Genomic DNA, 19,348 nt, shown 5'->3' with positions numbered 1-19,348 from the left:
CTGTACATCTCAATTGAACTTATCCCCTCTTACATTAAATGCATGTGTTCTGGTAATAAAAGTTCAAAGTTCAAACAAAATTTATTATCAAAATACATATATGTACATTTTCTTGTAGGCATTCACAGTAAATATAAATAAATACAATAGAACCAATGATAAAACACATACAACAAAGATGGACAAACACCAATGTGTAAAAGACAACAAATTGTGCAAATACAAAAGATAACAATAAGGAAGTAATACCCTGAGAACCCTGAGAAGTTGGAGAGTCCTTAAAAATGAGTCCATAGGTTGTGGAATCAGTTCAGGTTTAGGGTGAGTGAAGTTATCTATGCTGGTTCAAGAGCCTGATGTTTGAACTGTTCTGAACTTGGTGGTGTGGGATTTGAGTCTCCTGTACCTCCTTCCTGATGGCAGTAGTGAAAAGAGATCATAGCCTGATGGTGGGTGTCCTTGATGATGGCTGCTGCTTTCCTGTGGCAGTGCTCCTTTTAAATATGCTCAATGGTGGGGAGGGCTTTGCCTCAGCTGGACAAGACTGTACCCACTACTTTTTGTAGGTCTTTCCATTCAAAGGCATTGGTGTTCCCATACCAGACCATGATGCAGACACTCTAAAGAAGCTTTTCAAAGTACTATTTGACATGCTAAATCTGTACAAACTTCTAAGAGAGTAGAGGCTCTGTTGTGCCTTCCTTGTAATGGAACTTAGGTGCTGGACACAGGACAATTCCTCTGAAATTATCAACATGAGAAAGTTAAGACATTTCAACCCTGGGATAAAAATATACTGTACTGTATATCTGCCAACTTTCTAACTCAGTCATCTATATTTTTATCAATCTGATTTGCATAAATGACAAATAGCAGAGGTCTCAGTATGGATCCCTGTGGAACAGGCCACCAGCTTGAATAAATCTCATTGACTACTATTGTATGACTTCTATGGACAAGCCAATTCTGAATCCTAATGGCCAATTACTGTGGATCCTAAGAATCTTCTCCAGTAACTTCCCTACCACTGATGTGAGACTCACCGATTTATAGTTTCCCTTCTTGAATAATAAAACAATATTAGCTAGTCTCCAGTCCTCCAGAACTTCACCTGTGGCTAAAGAAGACAAGAAGATATTCATCAAGGCCTCATAAATCTTTCAACTCTTGCTTCTCTAACAACCTGGTGTATATCCAATGAGGCCCTAGGGAGTTATCCACCTTAACGATTTTTAAGAAATCCCACACTACGTCCTTCTTTATCTCAAAATACCCTAACAAATTAACATGTTCCACACTGATCTCCCTATCTTCCACATCCTTCTCTTTGGTAAATGCAGCACATTCCCTCCATATATCCTTGAGGGTCCTCCCCACTCCTCACTGCCTTCCTGACTTTTCTAATTCTCATATGTCCTTTTCTGGCTTCTTTATAATTCTCAAGGGCTCTGTTTGATCATGGCTTCTGAAACCTTACAGAACTTTCTTTTTCTACAGGGCTGATTTAATCACCTATCTTGACATTCAAGTTTCCCTGCCTTGCCTCCTTCGTCCTTTCTTTTCATTGGAAAATATCTGTCCTGTACTCTATGCAGTTGGTCCGTAAACAGCTTCATATGCTAGATGTGCAGTTCTCAATTATCTGTCTAGTTCCTCCATAATTTTCTTTTAATTTGCCCTGCTCCAATTTAATAGTCTCCTTCAAGGTCCATATTTATCCTTAGCTATAGTTGTCTTAAAACTTCCAGAGTTGTGATCACTGTGATTTACTCTTTTAGTTACCTTTTCAAAAACCTCAAAAAGATTAATCAAACACAACATCCTTTGCACGTGGCCATGCTGACTCCTCCAAAATGTTGACAGATCAAGTTAATCAGAATTCTCTCCGCAGAGAAGATGACCAACCTATAGTTCTCTTGCATATCGTTGCTACACTTCTTAAATAATGGAATTAAATTAGCCACCTTCTAGTCTTCAGACAATGGTGGCTAGCAATGAAGCAAATCTATCCACAATGGCCTCAGTTATTTCTTCTATGGCCTTCCACTAATCCTAAAAATGCACTTGTTCAGGCTCAGGGAATTCAACAACCTTAGTGCACTATAAGGTTGCAAGGACCTCTTCCATGGTAATATGAACATCCCTACTTGTTTTCCTCGCCTCTTGAGCAACCATCATTTTTCCTCAGTAAATATCAAGGGAGGAATATTCATTAAAAATGCCCCCATCTCCTGTGGCTCAAGACATAGGTGGCCCTGCTGATCTCTCTCTCATCATCATCAGGTGCCATGTTGTATGACGTGAGAGATCATGGTCTATGACCATGATTGTTCTTTGCAAATTTTTCTATAGAAATAGTTTGCCATTGCCTTCTTCTGGGCAGTGTCTTTACAAGACGAGTAACCACAGCCCCATTATCAATACTCTTTGAAGTTTTTTGCCTGGCATTAATGGCACATAACCAGGACTTGTGATATGCGTCAGCTGCTCATACAACCATTTGCCACCTGCTCCTATGACTTCACATGGTCCTGATTGGGAGCTAAGGAGGTGCTACACCTTGCTCAAAGGTGACTTGCAGGCTAGCAGAGGAAAGGAATGCCTTACACTTCCTTTGGTAGAGACTTATCTCCACTCCACCACCCTAACCCCCTTCCTTAGCCACCCTTATAGTCTTAATATTCTAAAGAACCTCTTGGGATTTTCCTTAATCTTTCATAGCTTCTCTTTGCTCTCCTAATTTCCCTCTTGTGTATTCTTAATCTTTTTATGGTTATCAAGAGATTCATCTATCTCCAACCTCCTACACCTGATGTATTCTTTTTCTTTTCTAGAGCCTCAATATCTCTCATCTGCCAGAGTTCTCAAAACTTGCTAGTTTTACTCTTCACCCTAACAGGAGCATGCTGTTCCTGGACTCTTGATATCACCCTCTTAAAAGCCTTCTGCTGGCCATTTGTTTCTTTCCCTCCAAACAGGCTCATACAATTTACATCTGCTATATCCTTTCCTAGTTCCCCCAAAGTTAGCCCTGCTTCATTTTATCCTGTGCTCGAGGCTGGGAATGAGGGAGGATGCTATTGCTGGCTCTTATCCTGCCAGTGCTTTGGTATATTTCATTGCTTTGATTCACCCACTGCAGGTTTTGAGCACCAGGTTTCAGAAGCATGCAGGAGGACAAGAAACAGAAAATAGAAACAAGCTATTTGGCGCTTGGGGTCTGTCACCCGAAAAAAGACTCATTTATTCAAACACTCTGGTCTCTATTGGTAACCAAGGGTCACTGTGGTGCATTAGATAATAAATTATTTGCCAGGGTTGAGCCTTTTCTCAGACATCCAAAGGTGGATTGACAACAATGATAAATCTCATCACTGATAATTCTTTTTTGCTGAGGTAAGCCTCCCAAGATATGGAAAGTGAAGCAAATTTTCTTGTCTCCTGTCATGGATCTTTAATGTTGGACAGAAGTATAATGCGGCAGGTACAGATTGGTAGAGGGCCTTTATTTAATTCATGACTCAAACTATGTGATCATCCCAACATCTTCTCATGTCTTTCTCACTGCATTGTTGAAACTTTCCTCCAAGTCTCCTGCTTGAGTTGACCATATCCGCAGGATTTATGATAAATTGTTCAGTCTTTACCAGGTCCACTCCAGAAGTGCAAAGGTGGTACAGGAAAAGGAAGACTATATTCATATACAGGCATACTCGGAGGCTGACCTCCAAGTCACTGTAAACTTGTTATGGAAGTATATCTGAGCATCACCAAGGCATATATCATATATATGTTTTGTATTGAACATTTACATAACTGTTTTGTACTTTTTATATCGTGGCTCATCCCCAGTGTGTGTATCATGTTGACACACAAGTGTACCTGCTTTTTAATGTTTTTTTGCTTCACTTTGAGTCACGCTGATGACAAGGGCACTGGCTTGCTTTGTGGACTAACTCTGAATTGCTTTGATTTCAGGTCTGCTCTGTTGCATTATCTACAATCATTTGGAAAACAAAGGCAGAGCAAGTGAGTTGCAATTTGTAAAGAAGACTCTATTTATTTGTACACAGATCATAGAACCATTGTGTCATACAGCATGGAAACAGACCCTCTGGTCCAGCAAGTCCATTCCACCAAAGATGCCCATTTAATCTCGTCCTTTAGTACACATTTGGAAACATAGCTCTCTAAACTTTTGTTATCCATATACCTGTCCAACTATCTTTTAAAAGTTGCTATTGTACCCATCCAACCAATTCCCTGATAGTTTGTCCCATACATATATCAGTATCTGTGTTTAAAAAAAATAGTTCAAGTCCCTATTAAGTATTTCCCCTTCACCTTCAAACTATACCTACTAGGCTGGGCTTTTTCCCAACGTTAGGGAACAGACTTGAGTGCATATGGCCTATCTATACCCCTCATGATTTCATACAACTTTATATCTTCCATACTACAAGGAATAAAGTCCCAACCTTTACTATTAACTTAGTCCCTCAAGGCCTAGCAACATCCTTGTAAATCTGTTTCAGGTTAAATAACATCTTCCCAATAAAAACTGAAATTTACAGGAACATTTCTGAGGATGGGAGATTTTAGCATCAGGGTTGGACCAGAGGAAATCTGTGGTACGGAGGCTGAAATTTGATTGAGTGGACCAAACATGACAGGTTTAGTGAGGAGAAAGAGAGGGAAAGTGTTCAGAGGGATAGTCTGGGTGAGAGTTAGTGTGGGTGAGGTTTTTGTTGCTAGTCAACTGATTAAAAGACTAATGTTACAGACTGTCATAGGTGAGATCTGCATACTAGGGGAGGATGGGAATAATAAGTTGAGAGCTGGGTGATCAGTGGAGATTGTGTTCAGTGAGTTCTGGATGGGTGGCCAGTGAAGGCAGAGGTTAGTGAGTTGTTGGTGGGTGGTCAGTGGTCGGTGAAAATTGTTTGGTGTTTGGTGTGGGTGATCAGTGGAAGTTAGGTCAGACAAGGCCATGGTCATAAGGTTGACAACGAATGGTCTTTGGTCATTGCAGTCAGTAAGTTGGGCTGCCAGTGTCAGTGGTGGTTGTGGTCAGTGAGTTAGGCAGTGGGTGGCTGGTGGAAAATGTGGTCAGTAACTAGAACAGTGGGAGGTCATTAGGTATTGTGGTCAGTTTCTTGGGCAGTTAGTTCAGTGGATTCTGTTGCTAGTCAGCTGGGCAGGGTGGGTAAGTGAATGTTGTGGTCAGTGAGTTGGACAACGCGTGATAATTGGAGGCTATGCTTTATTAGTTGGGCATTGTGTGGTCAGTGGAGGCTGGGCTCAGTGAGCTGGGTGGTTGTTCAACAGAGGCTGTGGTCAGTGAGTTGGGACAGTGGGAGATCAGTGGAGTTTATGGTCAGTGAGTTGTACAGTGTGTGGTCAATGAGATGGGTAGTAGGTGGTCAAGGAGTGGGGCTGTCTATGGTCAGTGGAAGGCATGGTCAGCATTGGTTGGCGAGTGGTCAGAGGAGTGTGTGGTCAGTGACTTAGGCAGTGTAAGGTCTGTGAGTTGTACAGTGGGTGGTCAGTCAGTTGTACAGTGGGAGTTCAGTGAGATGTACAGTGGGTGGTCAGTGAATTCAGCAGTGGGTAGTCAGTGAGTTGGAAACTATGTTGTCAGTGAGTTGGACAGTGTGTGGTCATTGAGTTGGGCAGTGGGAAGTCAGTGGAGCTGTGGTTTGTAATGTGGGCAGTGTGTGGTTTGTGCTGCTTGTGGTTAGTGAGGAGGGCAGTGGGTAGTCAGTGACTTGGGCAGTGTGTGTTCAGTGACTTGGGCAGTGTGCGTTCAGTGAGTTGGGCAGGGGGTGGTCAGTGAGTTGGGTAGTGGAAGGTCAGTGAGCTGTACAGTGGGTGTTCAGTGAGTTGTACAATGGGTGTAGAGTGAGTTGTATAGTGGTGTTCAGTGTGTTGTACTGTGGGTGTTCAGTAAGTTGTACACTGGGTGGCCGGTGAATTCAGCAGTGGGAAGTCAGTGAGTTAGGCTGCAGAATGTCAGTGAGTTGGACAGTGGGTGGTCAGTGAGTTGGACAGTGGGAAGTCAGTGAGTTGTACAGTGGGTGGTCAGTGAATTCAGCAGTGAGTTGGGAACTGTGCGGTCAGTGAGTTGGACAGCGGAATGTCAGTGAGTTGGACAGTGAGTGGTCATTGAGTTGGGCAATGGGAAGCCAGTAGAGGCTGTAGTCTGTAATGTGGGCAGTGTATGGTTCATGGTGCTTGTGGTCAGTGAGGTGGGTAGTGGTGGTCAGTGAGTTGGACAGTGTGTGATCATTGAGTTGGGCAGTGGAAGGTTATTGGATGCTGCTGTCAGGGAATTCAACAGTGTATTCAGTGGATTCTGTTGTCATTGAGCTGTGCTTGGGTGGCCAGTGGATGCTATAGTCACTATGGTCAGTGAAATGAACAATGGTTTGTGGATGCTGAGGTCAATGATTTGAGGTAGTCAGTGGAAGTTGTGATCAGTGATTTAGGTCAGGGGATGCTGTGGTCAGATAGTTGAGCAGTGGGTAGTCTGTTGCACCCACTCAACTGCCCAGTGACTGGGCAGTGGGTGTTCAAAGGAGGCTGTGGTCAGAGTTGGGCCTTGGGCAGTCAGTGGAGGTTGTGGTCAGTGAGTTGGGCAGTGTGAATGTGGTCATTTAGTTGGGCAGTGAGTGGTCATCAGTGGTTTTGGACAGTGGGTGGTCTATGGAGGCTGTAGTCAGTGAGTTGAGCAGTTAATAATCAGTGGATTCTGGGGCTAATGAGCTGTGCAGTGGGTGGTCAGCTGATGCTGTGTCAGTAAGTTGGGCAGTGAGTGGATTGGGGAGCATGTGTTATGAGAATAGGTTGAGTGAACTCGGCCTTTTCTCCTTGGAGCAGCGGAGGATGAGAGGTGACCTGATGGAGGTGTATAAAATGATGAGAGGCATTGATTGTGTAGATAGTCAGAGGCTTTTTCCCAGGGCTGAAATGGCTAACATGAGAGGCACAGTTTTAAGGTGCTTGGAAGTAGGTGCAGAGGAAATGTCAGGGGTAAGGTTTTTATGCAGAGAATGGTGAGTGTGTGGAATGGACTGCCGGCAACGGTGGTGAAGGCGGATACAATAGGGTCTTTTAAGAGACCCCTGGATAGGTACATAGAACTTAGAAAAATAGAGGGCTGTGGGTAACCCTAGGTAATCTCTAAAGTAAGTACATGTTCATCATAGCATTGTGGGCTGAAGGTCTTGTATTGTGCTGTAGATTTTTTAATGTTTCTATGTACTTGCGGTTAGTGAGTTGGGAAGAGGGTGGTCAGTGAAGGCTGTGCTCAGTGGATTCTGTAGCTAATCAGCTGATGGTAAATAGATGCTGTGGTCAGTGAATTGGGCATTAGATTGTCAATGGCATTTGAGGTCAGAGAGCTGGGCAGTGTGTGGTCAGTATGAAGTGTGGTCTTTGAGTTGGGCAGTGTGATCAGTGACTTGGGCAGGGGGTAGTTTTTGGATGTTGTGGTCAGTGAGTTCTGCAGTTGGTTTTCAATGAATGCTGTGGCTAACAAGCTGGGCAGTGAGTGGTCAGTATAGACTAAGGTCAATGAGTTAGGCGGTGGGTGGTAAGTTGATGTTGACGTAAGTGAGCTGGGGAGTGGGTGGTCAGTGGCCACTAACTGATGATCTGAACTGATTTTATTTCTCTTTAAGGTGTGGGAGCATCTGGATCTTGTTGCAGATTATTTGTAAGTCTTTAGTTTTTAATGTAAATTGCAAGCAAAAATCAGTCTGATGTTGGACTGATGCTGGAAAAAGGACAACTTTACAAACAAACATCACAGTCTACAGAGCCCAGGTTGCTGGCTGCTGGCTCAAGAGATATGATTTGCAAAGTGAAGTGACCATGTGACATTCTGGTCTGCATCAGCTAAATGTAAGACAATGCGGTAATAGCCCAGATGCTGCTTGGCCTGCTGAGTTCCTCCAGCATTTTGTGTGTGTTACCTTGATTTCCAGCATCTTCAGATTTTCTCTTGAGAATGACAAAAAGGCAGGGCAAGAGAAAGAAGGGCAAGAGAAAGAAATCATTCCTCAAACTTTGTTTTCTGCAACAGGTGACTTATTCTTCTGCAACTTGTTGCTATGTTCTTTCAGTTCATAAGAACTGTGCCTGTGTTTAGAAAACTCATAGTTTTAAAAACTTTCATATTTCAGAAGTATTTTATAAATCAGAAATCCTCTGTGAGCTTTAAATGTGTGTTATGAACTATTTGTCTAAATATAAACATGTTAAAGCTACTTTGTCAGCTGGACAACTCTCCTTCTGGGTTGGAAGAGGGAGCCCACCATCCACCACTCAAACAATAAGTTTTGGCTGTTAGACATCACAGAGTTTAATGGCTTTGTGCCCAAGGTTACAGACAATGCAAAAGATAGGAAGAGGAGCAGATAATGTTGGGGAAACAGGGAGTCTGCAGAAGATCTTAGACAGATTGGGGGAATGGGCAAAGAAGTGGCAAATTGAACATAATGTAGGGAAGTGTATGGTCATGCAATTTGGTAAGAGGATTAAAGACATTGACTATTTTCTAAACAGGAAGAAAATTCAGAAATCAGAGGTTGAATTGATAGTAAGGAAGGCAAATGCAATGTTAGCACTTACTTTGATTGGACTAGAATATAAAAGCAAGGATGCAATGTCAAGGCTTTATAAGGCAGTAGTCAGTCTGTACTTGGAGTATTATAAGCAGTTTTGGGCTCTTTATTTAAGAAATGATGTGCTGGTATTAGCAAGGGTCCAGATAAGATTTGTGAGAGTAATTCTAGTAATTAATGAATTTACCTATGAGGAGCATTTGAAGGCCCTGGTTCTGTACTTGCTAGAATTTAGAGGAATAAGGGTGATCTCATTGAAAGCTATCAAATATTGAAAGACCTAGATAGAGTAGATATGGAGAGTATGTTTTGTATAGTGGGACCAGAGGGCCCAGTCTCAGAACAGAGAACAGAGCTAAGGAGTAATTTCTTTAGACAGAGGATAGTGGAATCTGCAGAATCCATTTCCACAGATGGCTGTGGAGGCCAAGTTATTGGGTATATTTAAAGAAGAGGGTGATAGGTTCTTGATTAGTAACTGTGTCAAAGGTTACATGGAGAAGGCAGGAGAATGGGGTTGAGAGGAATACTAAATTGTGTATGTGGACATTTGACAAGGTCCTGCACGGGATGCTGATCGAGAAAGTTCAGTCACTCAGCGTTCAGGATGAAGTAGTAAATTGGTTTAGGCATTGGCTAAACCATTGGAAGAAGACAGTGTGATCATAGAGGGTTTTCTCTTTGACTGGAGGGTTATGACTAGTGGTGAGCTGCAGGAATCGCGGCTGGGTCCTTTGTTGTTTGTCATCTATATCAGTGATATTGATGACAATGTACTTAAAGTAAATCTGCAAATGACACCAAGGTTACAGATGTAGTGGACAGTGAGGAAGGATTTCATGGTTTGCATGAGCTGGAAAAATAGGTTGAGAAATGGCAGATGGAATTTAATGCAAACAAGTGCGAAGTTTTGTACTTCGGTAGGACCAAACAGGGTAGGTCTTACACAGTGAATGACAGGGCACTGAGGAGTGTGGTAGAACAAAGGAATCTGGTAATGCCACTACGTAGTTTGTTGAAAGTGGCATCACAGATAGATAAGGTCTAAAGAAAGCTTTTGGCACATTATCCTTAATTAATTAATGTACATATTGAGTGCTGAAGATAGGATGTTATGTTGAAGTTATATAAAATGTTGGTAAGGCCTAATTTGGAGTATTGTGTGCAGTTTTAGGCACTCACCTACAGGAAAGATGTAAGCAAGGTTGAAAGAGTGCAGAGAAATTTTTACAAGGAGGACCTGCGCTATCAGGAAAGATAAGTAGGTTAGGGCTGTATTCTTTAGAATGTAGAAGATTGAGAAGAAATTTGATAGAGGTATACAAAATTATGAGGGGTATAGATAGCATAAGTACAAACAAGCTTTTTCCATAGAGGTTGAGTGCGACTACAACCCAAGGTCATGGATTAAGGGTGAAAGGTGAGAAGTTTAAGGCGAGCATGAGGGGAATCTTCTTCACTCAGAGGATTATGAGTGTGTGGAATGAGCTGCCAGCACAAGTGGTCCATGTGACCTCAATTTCAACATTTAAGAGAAGCTTGGAGATGTACATGAATAGTATAGATATGAGTGCTATGGTCCTGGCGCAGGTCATTGGGAATAGGCAGTTTAAATAGTTTTCTGAATGGACTAGATGGACTGAAGGGTGTGTTTCTCTATGACTTTTTAAATTAGACATAATGGAATGGTACAGCAGACTTGAAGGGCTTAATGGCCGAATTCTGCTTCCAGGTCTTAAGGTCAGAGACTATACAGGGAAGTAAATTAGTTTTGAACAGTAAGCTAATACAGTATAACCTCCTTATATTGAGGGTACCTATAGATACTTATATCCCATAATGCTTAGAATCTTCTTTTGAATTTAGGGCTTTGCAGACAGTGAACCCAGTACCATCACAGTATGCCATTGCTAATGCATGTCAGGTGATCTGAGTGTATGACAGCACTAACACTAACACAGAGAATAGCGTGTGAGAATAGCTGACAAACTTTAAAATGAACCTACAGATTGTTTTCATTAAATTAATGAAATTTCATTGATGTCTTTTGTCTTAACAGGTTGGTTGTCACAATTTGATGAATTCTACAGCTTTTGTCTGTAATTCAGGTAAAAATTCACAAATCCTTATTACCAGTGATGTACAGTTGACAGATCATTAAAGGGTTAAGATTTACAGGGAGAAGCCGGAAGAATTTAGTTTAAAATGTTACGTACCCCGTAACTGGGTGTCTTACCAGCAAAGATAAAAGTGTCCGTTGGAGTCTGGTGATACTATTTTCAACAGTTTTTATTAGTAAAAATATACAAAAATAATATCAATGCAAGTATACAGATAATATACATCAGCAATACTAATCCTAAAAGTGTGGGTATAATAATAATCAATAAGAAACAAGCTCTATCGTTGTCTAGGGGGATAATGAGTTGTCAGATGGAAATATAAAGTTCAGTTCAGTTCATGCAGGCTGCGGTAGTTGTTGGTCGCTGTGTTTCAATTGTTGGAGAGAGAGAGAGAAAATGTGTAAACAGTAACAGCTATTATCTTACCAACCTTCCTTTACGATCTTGATCCGTCGGTGCGTTGTTGTTGTGGCCATTCACGTATGACCCCTCCGTCCTTTAGCTAGACCGTTCTTCCGTGGTGGACTCGTCACCCAGGCAAGGGTGGACACACACACAAGCCCCCACCGGTCTCGCTACAAAACACTGTGAGTTAAAATTTACCGACCCTTCGTTCGGTCTCCGATCTCCCACCCTGACTCGTGGGGGTTCTGATGCTCACTAGCATTTCTCCTGGTGCATCTGAGGGGTGTTACCCCAGACCTCACTGTTATCCCCACTCACGGGGTCTCAGGTGTCAATCAGGTTAGGATGATGTAACCCATCAAACCAGCCCACTCTGGTTGCCCCCTGAGGGATTTCAATGAATAGAACAGTACCAAGTAAACAATCCTTCTCCAAAAGACAATAGCAGTAATCAATGGTAATCCTACTTTTGTTAGTAGGAGCCATTCCACCATGGGGTACCTTTTAGCTGTGTCTCTCTCTCATTAACTTTCATGAGCTGTTATCAATAACAACTGCCCTGGCAGCTTTCCTTTGTCTCTCTTACTTCCTTGGTAGCAGCATCGAAATAGTAGCGATTTGCGATTCTACAAAAGGGGGGGGGGCATGGGCGACTCTGCACCCTTCTGCCCATCAGGGTTGTTCATCCTTCGTAACAAAAAAAATCACCCATGATTCATTGGGCTAAATGGCCTAACTCTGCTCTTATAGCTGATTGTTTTATATAAGGTGTATTGAAGGATGAGTCCAGAAATGTGCAGCTTCATGTATCTGTAAATTAGTGAAGAGACTGCATGCACCACTTTTCATTTGAAAAAGGAAGGCTAAGGATTGAATTAATACTGTAAAGGTTTTTAACATCATGAAATGGTAGGAGGAGAGAATGGGAAAGAGGGGCACAACTCCAGATTCAAGTTTGTTGATGACACCGCCGTTATAGGCTGAATTAAAGATGGTGGTGAATCAGGATATAGGAGGGAGATTAAAAATCTGGCTGAGTGGTGCCATAACAATGACCTCTTACTCAATGTCAGCAAGACCAAGGAGCTGATTATTGATTACAGGAAGAGGAAACCAGAAGTCCATGAGCTACTCTTCATTGGAGGATCAAGGGTGGAGAGTTTCAGCAACTTTAAGTTCCTCAATATTATTTCTGTCCTGGGCTCAGCACTAAGTACAATTACGAAGAAAGCATAACAGTGCCCTTCTTCCTCAGAAGTATGTGAAGATTCAGCATGACATCTAAAACATTGACAAATTTCTATAGATGTGCATGTATATTGACTGGCTGCACCATGACCTGATATGGAAACACCAATGCCCTTGAACAGAAAATTCTACAAAAATAGTGAATACAGCCCAAACCATCACGGGTAAAGCCCTGCCCACCCCGGACCACATCCACACAAAACGTTGCCGAAAGAAAGAGGCATCCATCATCAGGGACCCCCAGCATCCAAGTCATGCTTTCTCCTTGCTGCTGCCATCAGGAAGAAGGTATTGGAGACTTAGAACTCACAGCACCAGATTCAGGAACAGTTATTACCCCTCTACCATCAGGCTCTTGAATCAAAAGAGATAACTTCACTCAACTTCACTTGCCCCATCGCTGAACTGTTCCCACAATCTATGGACTCACTTTCAAGGACTTTTCATCCCATGTTCTCAATCTTCAATGTTTTTTCTTTCTTCCTTTTTGTATTTGGACAGATGGTTTTCTTTTGCACACTGACTGAACTCCCAAGTTGGTGCAGTCTTCCATTGATTCTATTCTAATTATTATTCTGCTATGAATTTGTTTAGTATGCTCACAAGAAAATGAATTTCAGGGTCTTATATGTTGACATATATGTACTTTGATGATGAATTTTCTTTGAATTTTGAACTTTGAACTTAGTTGTTGGGAAAATCATTACTGAACATCATTCACTTTCAAGTCTAATAATGAAATCGGACAGGGAATGAAGGAACTTCTTCTGCAAGAAAGTGACATGAGTGTGGGAGAGGTGAAAGAGAATAATATAGTATTTAGATAGAGGCTGGACAAGGACATTAAAGTGAAATGGGTGAAATGAGGGTGAAATGTTGGGAGACTTAGAGAACGAAAGACTAGAGGAGGCATGAGGAGGGATATACTTTTAGATAGGTACATGGAGCTTAGTAAAATAGAGGGCTATAGGTGTCACGCCGTGGGGACAAGGATGCTGGGGAAGGACCCACAAGCAGGACACAAACACGTCTTTCTTAGGTACAATGAAATAGCGTTTATTACTCGCCACACAGAAGATCAGAAAATCGAGGACAAAGAGGAACACAAACCTCAGACTAGGGACTAGAATCGCCGCGGACCTGGGACTTGGAAACTGGGAACTGGGATCGCCGCGGCCATGACTTGGACAGCGGGAACACGGACAGTCGCGGACCTCGGACTTGGACGGGGAGAACACGGATAGCCGCAGACCTTGGACTTGGACAGGGGGACCTTGATTCACCGCTGCCAGACACTTGGATACCAGGGATCGCTGCAGCCAGAAACGTGGACACCAAAACACAGGACAAGGAAACTTGAACCAGGACTCCTCCTTCAGATCAGGCATCGAGCCGGGACTCTTCGAGGGGTCAACACGGACAACGGGCAGGAGCATCGAGTCAGGACTCCGCCTTCCACTCAGGCACCGAGCTGGGACTTCTTCAAAGGGTAGACATGGGCAACGGACAGGAACATCGAGTCAGGACTCCGCCTTCCTCTCAGGCACCGAGCCGGGACTCTTCTCCAGAGTAGACACAGACAATGGGCATGAATGCCGAGTCAGGACTCCACCTTCAAATCACCCCTGGTAGATTGACCTTGCCCGGACCCACTCTGGTGACGGAAGGTGAATTGCTGGTACTCCGATGCGGGCTGTATCACTCTGGCTTGTCATAACGGCAGCGGTGGCAACTTGCAAAGGCTTCTTTAACGCTCTCGCCCCGAACGGCTAAAGCCAGGGGCTTATAAGCTGCCGGTTCGGGTCGAGGGTAGATTACCTTGATTGCCAAGGTCAAGGGAAGTGTGAAACGGAATTAGAAGGGAACAAGGAGTCAATGGTCTGGATCGCAACCTAACTAAATTTAAAGGGGAACCGATCCGGACTATGACAATAGGTAACACTAGTAATTTCTAAGTGGCGCACTATCAATTACTCCATATGACTGGAAATAGAGTAAATACTGAAAGGCTTTTATTAACAGTAAAATGGATCCATGTCCATGCTGTATATCTGTCCTGGACTGTGGGAGGAGCAGTGATACAATCACCTTTATTCAGGGGTTTGTGGGAGGAGCCACATGAGCAGTCAGCAGAGGGGCGTGTCTAGGCATGTCCGGACTGATAACTCAGTTACAACCTATATACATGGTTTACCACATTCACCCCTCCTTTTAAAAAAGAGAGTCCCGCGGGGTGAAGTGACTGACAATATTTAAGACAAGTATATTTACAGGTCAAGCCTATCAGGCAGTCGAGTCTGTCGCTGTGATTTATGTAGCACCGGTGGGGATTGCACCGGTGATGGTGGTTGTGCTGGCTCCGGTCTGACTTGTGGTGCCAGCCCGTTAGGCATGGGTAATCCCTCGTGCATGTGCGATGCGCCTGGTATGGGAGTGTCGTGTGGTGTCTGTGTAGGGCTTCGAGTGCATGGTGTCTCGTGGGTATGTATATCAGTGGGTATGGGGTTAATAATCAACATGGAGTGTTCAGGGTAGGAGCCTGATGCTCCTGCGGGCGCCAGGTCGTGAATGGAGACCGTGTCCTCCTGCCCATCAGGTAAAACCATGTAGGCATACTGGGGTTTTGCATGAAGTAGATGAACCCTCTCAACCATTTTTTGCTCCTCGCATGTTTCCAGAGCAGCACCGGCCCTGGGGACATCAGCCAAGTCCTGGTGGTCGACTTCCTGGGAAAAGAAAAGAGTTGCTCATGAGGGCTGGCATTGGTGGACATGCATGACAGGGAGTGGATGGAGTGGAGTGCCTCGGGAAGGACCTCCTGCCAGCGAGAGACTGGCGGTCCCTTTGACCTGAGGGCTAAGAGTGTGGCCTTCCACACCATGGCATTCTCCTTCTCCACCTGTCTATTCCCCCAGGGATTATAGCTTGTGATCCTACTAGTTGCAATATCCCTAGCCAGCAGGTATTGGCGCAGCTCGTCACTCATAAACGAGGACCCTCTGTCACTGTGGATATAGCATGGGTATCCAAACAGAGTGAAGAGCTTGCTCAGGGCTTTTATGACTGACGTGGTAGTGGTATTGGGGCAGGGGATGGCGAAGGGGAACCACGAGTACTCATTGATTACGTTAAGAAAGTACACATTGCGGTTGGTGGAGGGAAGGGGGCCCTTAAAGTTGACACTCAGTCACTCAAAGGGGCGGGTGGCCTTGATTAGTTGTGCCTTTTCGTGTCAATAGAATTGTGGTTTGCACTCTGCGCAGACTTGGCAGTCCCTGATCATCGTCCTGATCTCCTCGAGGGTGTAAGGCAGGTTCCGGGCTTTCACGAAGTGGAGAAGCCGGGTGACCCCCGGGTGGCGAAGATCTGCTTGTAGTGCGTATAGCCGGTCAATCTGTGCGCTGGCACACGTTCCCCGGGATAGGGCATCGGAGGGCTCATTGAGCTTCCCAGGCCTGTACATGATGTCATAGTTGTAGGTGGAGAGTTCGATTCTCCACCTCAAAATTTTATCATTTTTGATTTTGCCCCACTGTTTTTTGCTAAACATGAATGCGACTGAGTGCTGGTCGGTCAGCAGGGTGAACTTTTTGCCGGCAAGATATTGCCTCCAGTGCCTAATAGCTCCCACTATGGCCTGGGCTTCTTTCTCCACCGTGGAGTGCCGAATTTCAGGGCCTTGAAGGGTATGGGAGATGAACACCACCGGTCTTCCCACCTGGTTGAGGGTAGCAGCCAGCGCGAAGTCGGAGGCGTCACTCTCCACTTGGAAGGGAATGGCCTTGTCCACCACAAGGCATTGCTGCTTTGGCAATGTCCCCTTTGATGCGGCTGAAGGCTGTGCTGGCCTCGGCTGAGAGGGGAAATGTGGTGGACTTGACCAGGGGGCAGGCCTTGTCTGCGTAGTTAGGGACCCATTGGGCATAATAGGAAAAGAGGCTCAGGCACCTTTTAAGGGCTCTGAAGATGTTGGGAAGAGGGAGTTCCAACAGGGGGCGCATACATTCGGAGTCAGGGCCAATGACTCTGTTCTTCACGACACACCCAAGGATAGCAAGTAGGGTGTTTCCGAACACACACTTGTCCTTATTATAGTTAAGATTGAAAGCTTTGGCCGCTTGTAAAAATTTTCAGAGGTTGTTGTCATGATCCTGCCGGTCGTGACCACAGATGGTCATGTTATCCAGATATGGGAACGTGGCCTTCAGATGGCACTGGTCCACCATCCAGTCCATTTCCCTCTGGAAGACAGATACACCACTCGTGACACCGAAGTGGACATGCAGGAAGTGATAAAGTGTGCCTTCTGCCTCAAAGGCGGTGTAAGGGTGGTCCTCCGGTCAGATGGGGAGCAGATGTTAAGCTGATTTTAGGTCTAGCATCGAGTACACCTTGTACTGTGCTATCTGATTGACTATATCCGCGATGCGGGGTAGAGGGTACGCGTCAAGCTGTGTGAACCTATTGATGGTCTGGCTATAGTCCACGACCATCCTATTTTTCTCTCCATTCTGAATAACAACCATTTGGGCCCTCCAAGGACTTGTGCTTGGCTCAATGATCCCTTCCCTGAGCAGCTACTGCACCTCCGACTTAATGAAGGCTCTGCCCCGTGCTGTACCTCCTGCTTTTAGTTGCCACAGGTTTATAGTTGGGGTCAGGTTGGTGAACAGCGGTGGGGGAGGGATCTTGAGGGTGGAGAGGCCACAAGTGGTGTCTGCTGGCTGTTGGCATGGTGTTGGGTGGGATGTGTGGGTCGGTGTGTGTGGGTGGTCAGCAGCGGGTTATATGATGTATTCCTACAGAACTGAGGATTTCCAACAGTGATTGGTGGGAGGGGCCCATCATACTCCATTGTCATGCTTTTCAGGTGGCTCTGGAAGTCGAGCCCCAATAGCACAGGGGCACACAGTTGAGGCATGACCAGTAATGTGAAGTCTCGATATTCTGTGCCCTGCACCACTAGCGTCACTACACAACCCACCCCGAATGTCTGTTATATGCGACCCAGAAGCCATGGTGACCCTCTGGCTTACTGGCCGTGTCACAAGTCCGCAACGCTGCACCGTGTCCGGTTGGATAAAACTCTCCATGCTGCCCATGTCAAACAGGCAGCTTGTCCTGCGCCCCTCCACCAGGATGTCCATCACTGACCTTGCAAGCTGGTGGGGAGCGCTTTGGTCGAGGGTGACGGAGGCCAGAGTTGAATCGCTGTCTTGATCCGGCGTGGTGGGGTGCCTAGTAAGCACCCATGGGTTGTAGGCGGTGCAAGGTGGTGCCGACCAAGATGGCTGCCCCCATGTCTCGCACATGGTGGCGGTGTGCAGGCAAAATGGCGATGGCCAAGATGGCGACCCTCATGCCTCGCACGCGGTGCTGCTCGATCCCGCTCGCGGTTTGGACTTACAGGCCTTGGTGAAGTGGTCCTTCTTTCCGCAGCTGGAGCAGGTAGCTTCTCGGGCCAGGAAGCGTTTTCGGTGGTGCTTCTCGAGACCGCAGAAGTAACACTTCGCGGACTCGCGACTGGCAGCAGCCGTGGTGGATTCGCCGGCGGGTTGCGGGGTCTGTACCGTTCACGGTGATCGGGAGATTGGGATTGGAGATTGGGAGATTGCGTGCCTGGAGAGTTTCAGAGTTGTACAGAGCAGCCTCCAGTGTGTCGGCCAGCCCAATCGCTGAATGTAAGGTAAGATTGGTGTGTTCCTGCAGCCGCTTGCGTACATACACTGACCTGGTTCCCGTGACGAAGGCATCTCTTACTAGAAGCTCCGCATGCTGTTCGACCATCAGCCTCTGACAATCGCAGGCCCGCACGAGTGTCTGTAGGGCCTGGACAAACTCAGCGCTTGACTCTCTGGGCCACTGCTGCTACATCGCTAAGCGATGTCGTGCACAGATGGTGTTTACCAGCCACAGGTATTATCTTCTGAGGGCACTCATTGCGCGGTCGTAGCTCGGCTGGTCTCTAATCATTGAATAGACCCGTGGACTGACCCTGGAGAGGAGAACTCTGTGCATTGTGGCAGGCTCAGTCACTTCAATCTCCTCCAGGTATGATTCGAAGCAGGCTAGCCAGAGTTCAAAAGCGTTTCTGGCCTCAGGTGTTTGCGGGTCGAGGTCTAACTTGTTGGGTCTCAGGACGTGTTCCATGCCTTAAAATTACTGTTAATAAAATTGATGCACTATCAATTATTCCAAAAGACTGGAAATAGAGTAAGTACTGAAAGGCTTTTATTAAAAGTAAAATGGATCCATGTCCATTCTGTATATCTGTCCTGGACTGTGGGAGGAGCAGTGATACAATCACCTTTATTCAGGGGTCTGTGGGAGGAGCCACAGGAGCAGTCAGCAGAGCAGCATGTCCAGGCACGTCCGGACAGATAACCCAGTTACAACCTATATACATGGTTTACCACACTAAGGTAGGGACATGTTCGGCACAACTTTGTGGGCCGAAGGGCCTGCATTGTGCTGTAGGTTTTCTATGTTTCTATAAACATCCATATAAACTGAATGGCCTGTTTCTGTGCTACATATCCATTGTCATCTAATTTTATTTGTTATTGTGTACTAGTAGCTATGATTATCTAATAGTAGTTAACTTCTAATCTTGATACTTCCCTCTCTCTGAAAACCTAACATTTGATCAATGTGACATTGGCTGCTGGTATGAAAGTTTGCTGTATGAGCGAGACAAAACCAAATGGGTCTGTAGTCTTGAGTAAAGTGAGGGAGTGTGTGGGGTCTCTCTCTCTCTCTCTCTCTCTCTCTTCATATCTTGCGAACATGAAGGTCTTTCAGCCCATGATGTGCCAGTCTCTTAACCTACTCCAAGATCAATCTAACCCTCTCTTCTCACATAGTCCTACATTTTTCTATCATCCATGTGCCCCTCTAAGAACCTTTTAAATATTCCAAATGTTTCTGCCTCTGCCACAACCCACA

At 45.1% G+C, this 19,348-nt stretch overlaps 1 protein-coding gene across 3 annotated transcripts in view; it reads left to right on the top strand.

Moving 5' to 3' along the window:
* Positions 1-19,348, top strand: part of LOC140740068 (adhesion G protein-coupled receptor E5-like) — a 185,028-nt gene that overhangs the window by 51,045 nt on the left and 114,635 nt on the right. For all 3 annotated transcript variants that reach the window (XM_073068932.1, XM_073068930.1, XM_073068931.1), the window contains 3 exons: positions 3,979-4,029; positions 7,683-7,717; positions 10,687-10,735. In XM_073068932.1, the coding sequence (XP_072925033.1) occupies positions 10,705-10,735 (31 nt within the window). In that variant the 5' untranslated portion in view covers positions 3,979-4,029; positions 7,683-7,717; positions 10,687-10,704. The remainder of the gene's footprint in view (positions 1-3,978; positions 4,030-7,682; positions 7,718-10,686; positions 10,736-19,348) is intronic.

The sequence above is a fragment of the Hemitrygon akajei genome, chromosome 16 (assembly GCF_048418815.1).
Source record: "Hemitrygon akajei chromosome 16, sHemAka1.3, whole genome shotgun sequence".
Classification (NCBI taxonomy): domain Eukaryota; kingdom Metazoa; phylum Chordata; class Chondrichthyes; order Myliobatiformes; family Dasyatidae; genus Hemitrygon; species Hemitrygon akajei.
The sequence above is the reverse complement of the archived record's forward strand: the minus strand, read 5'-3'. Positions and strand labels throughout refer to the sequence as shown.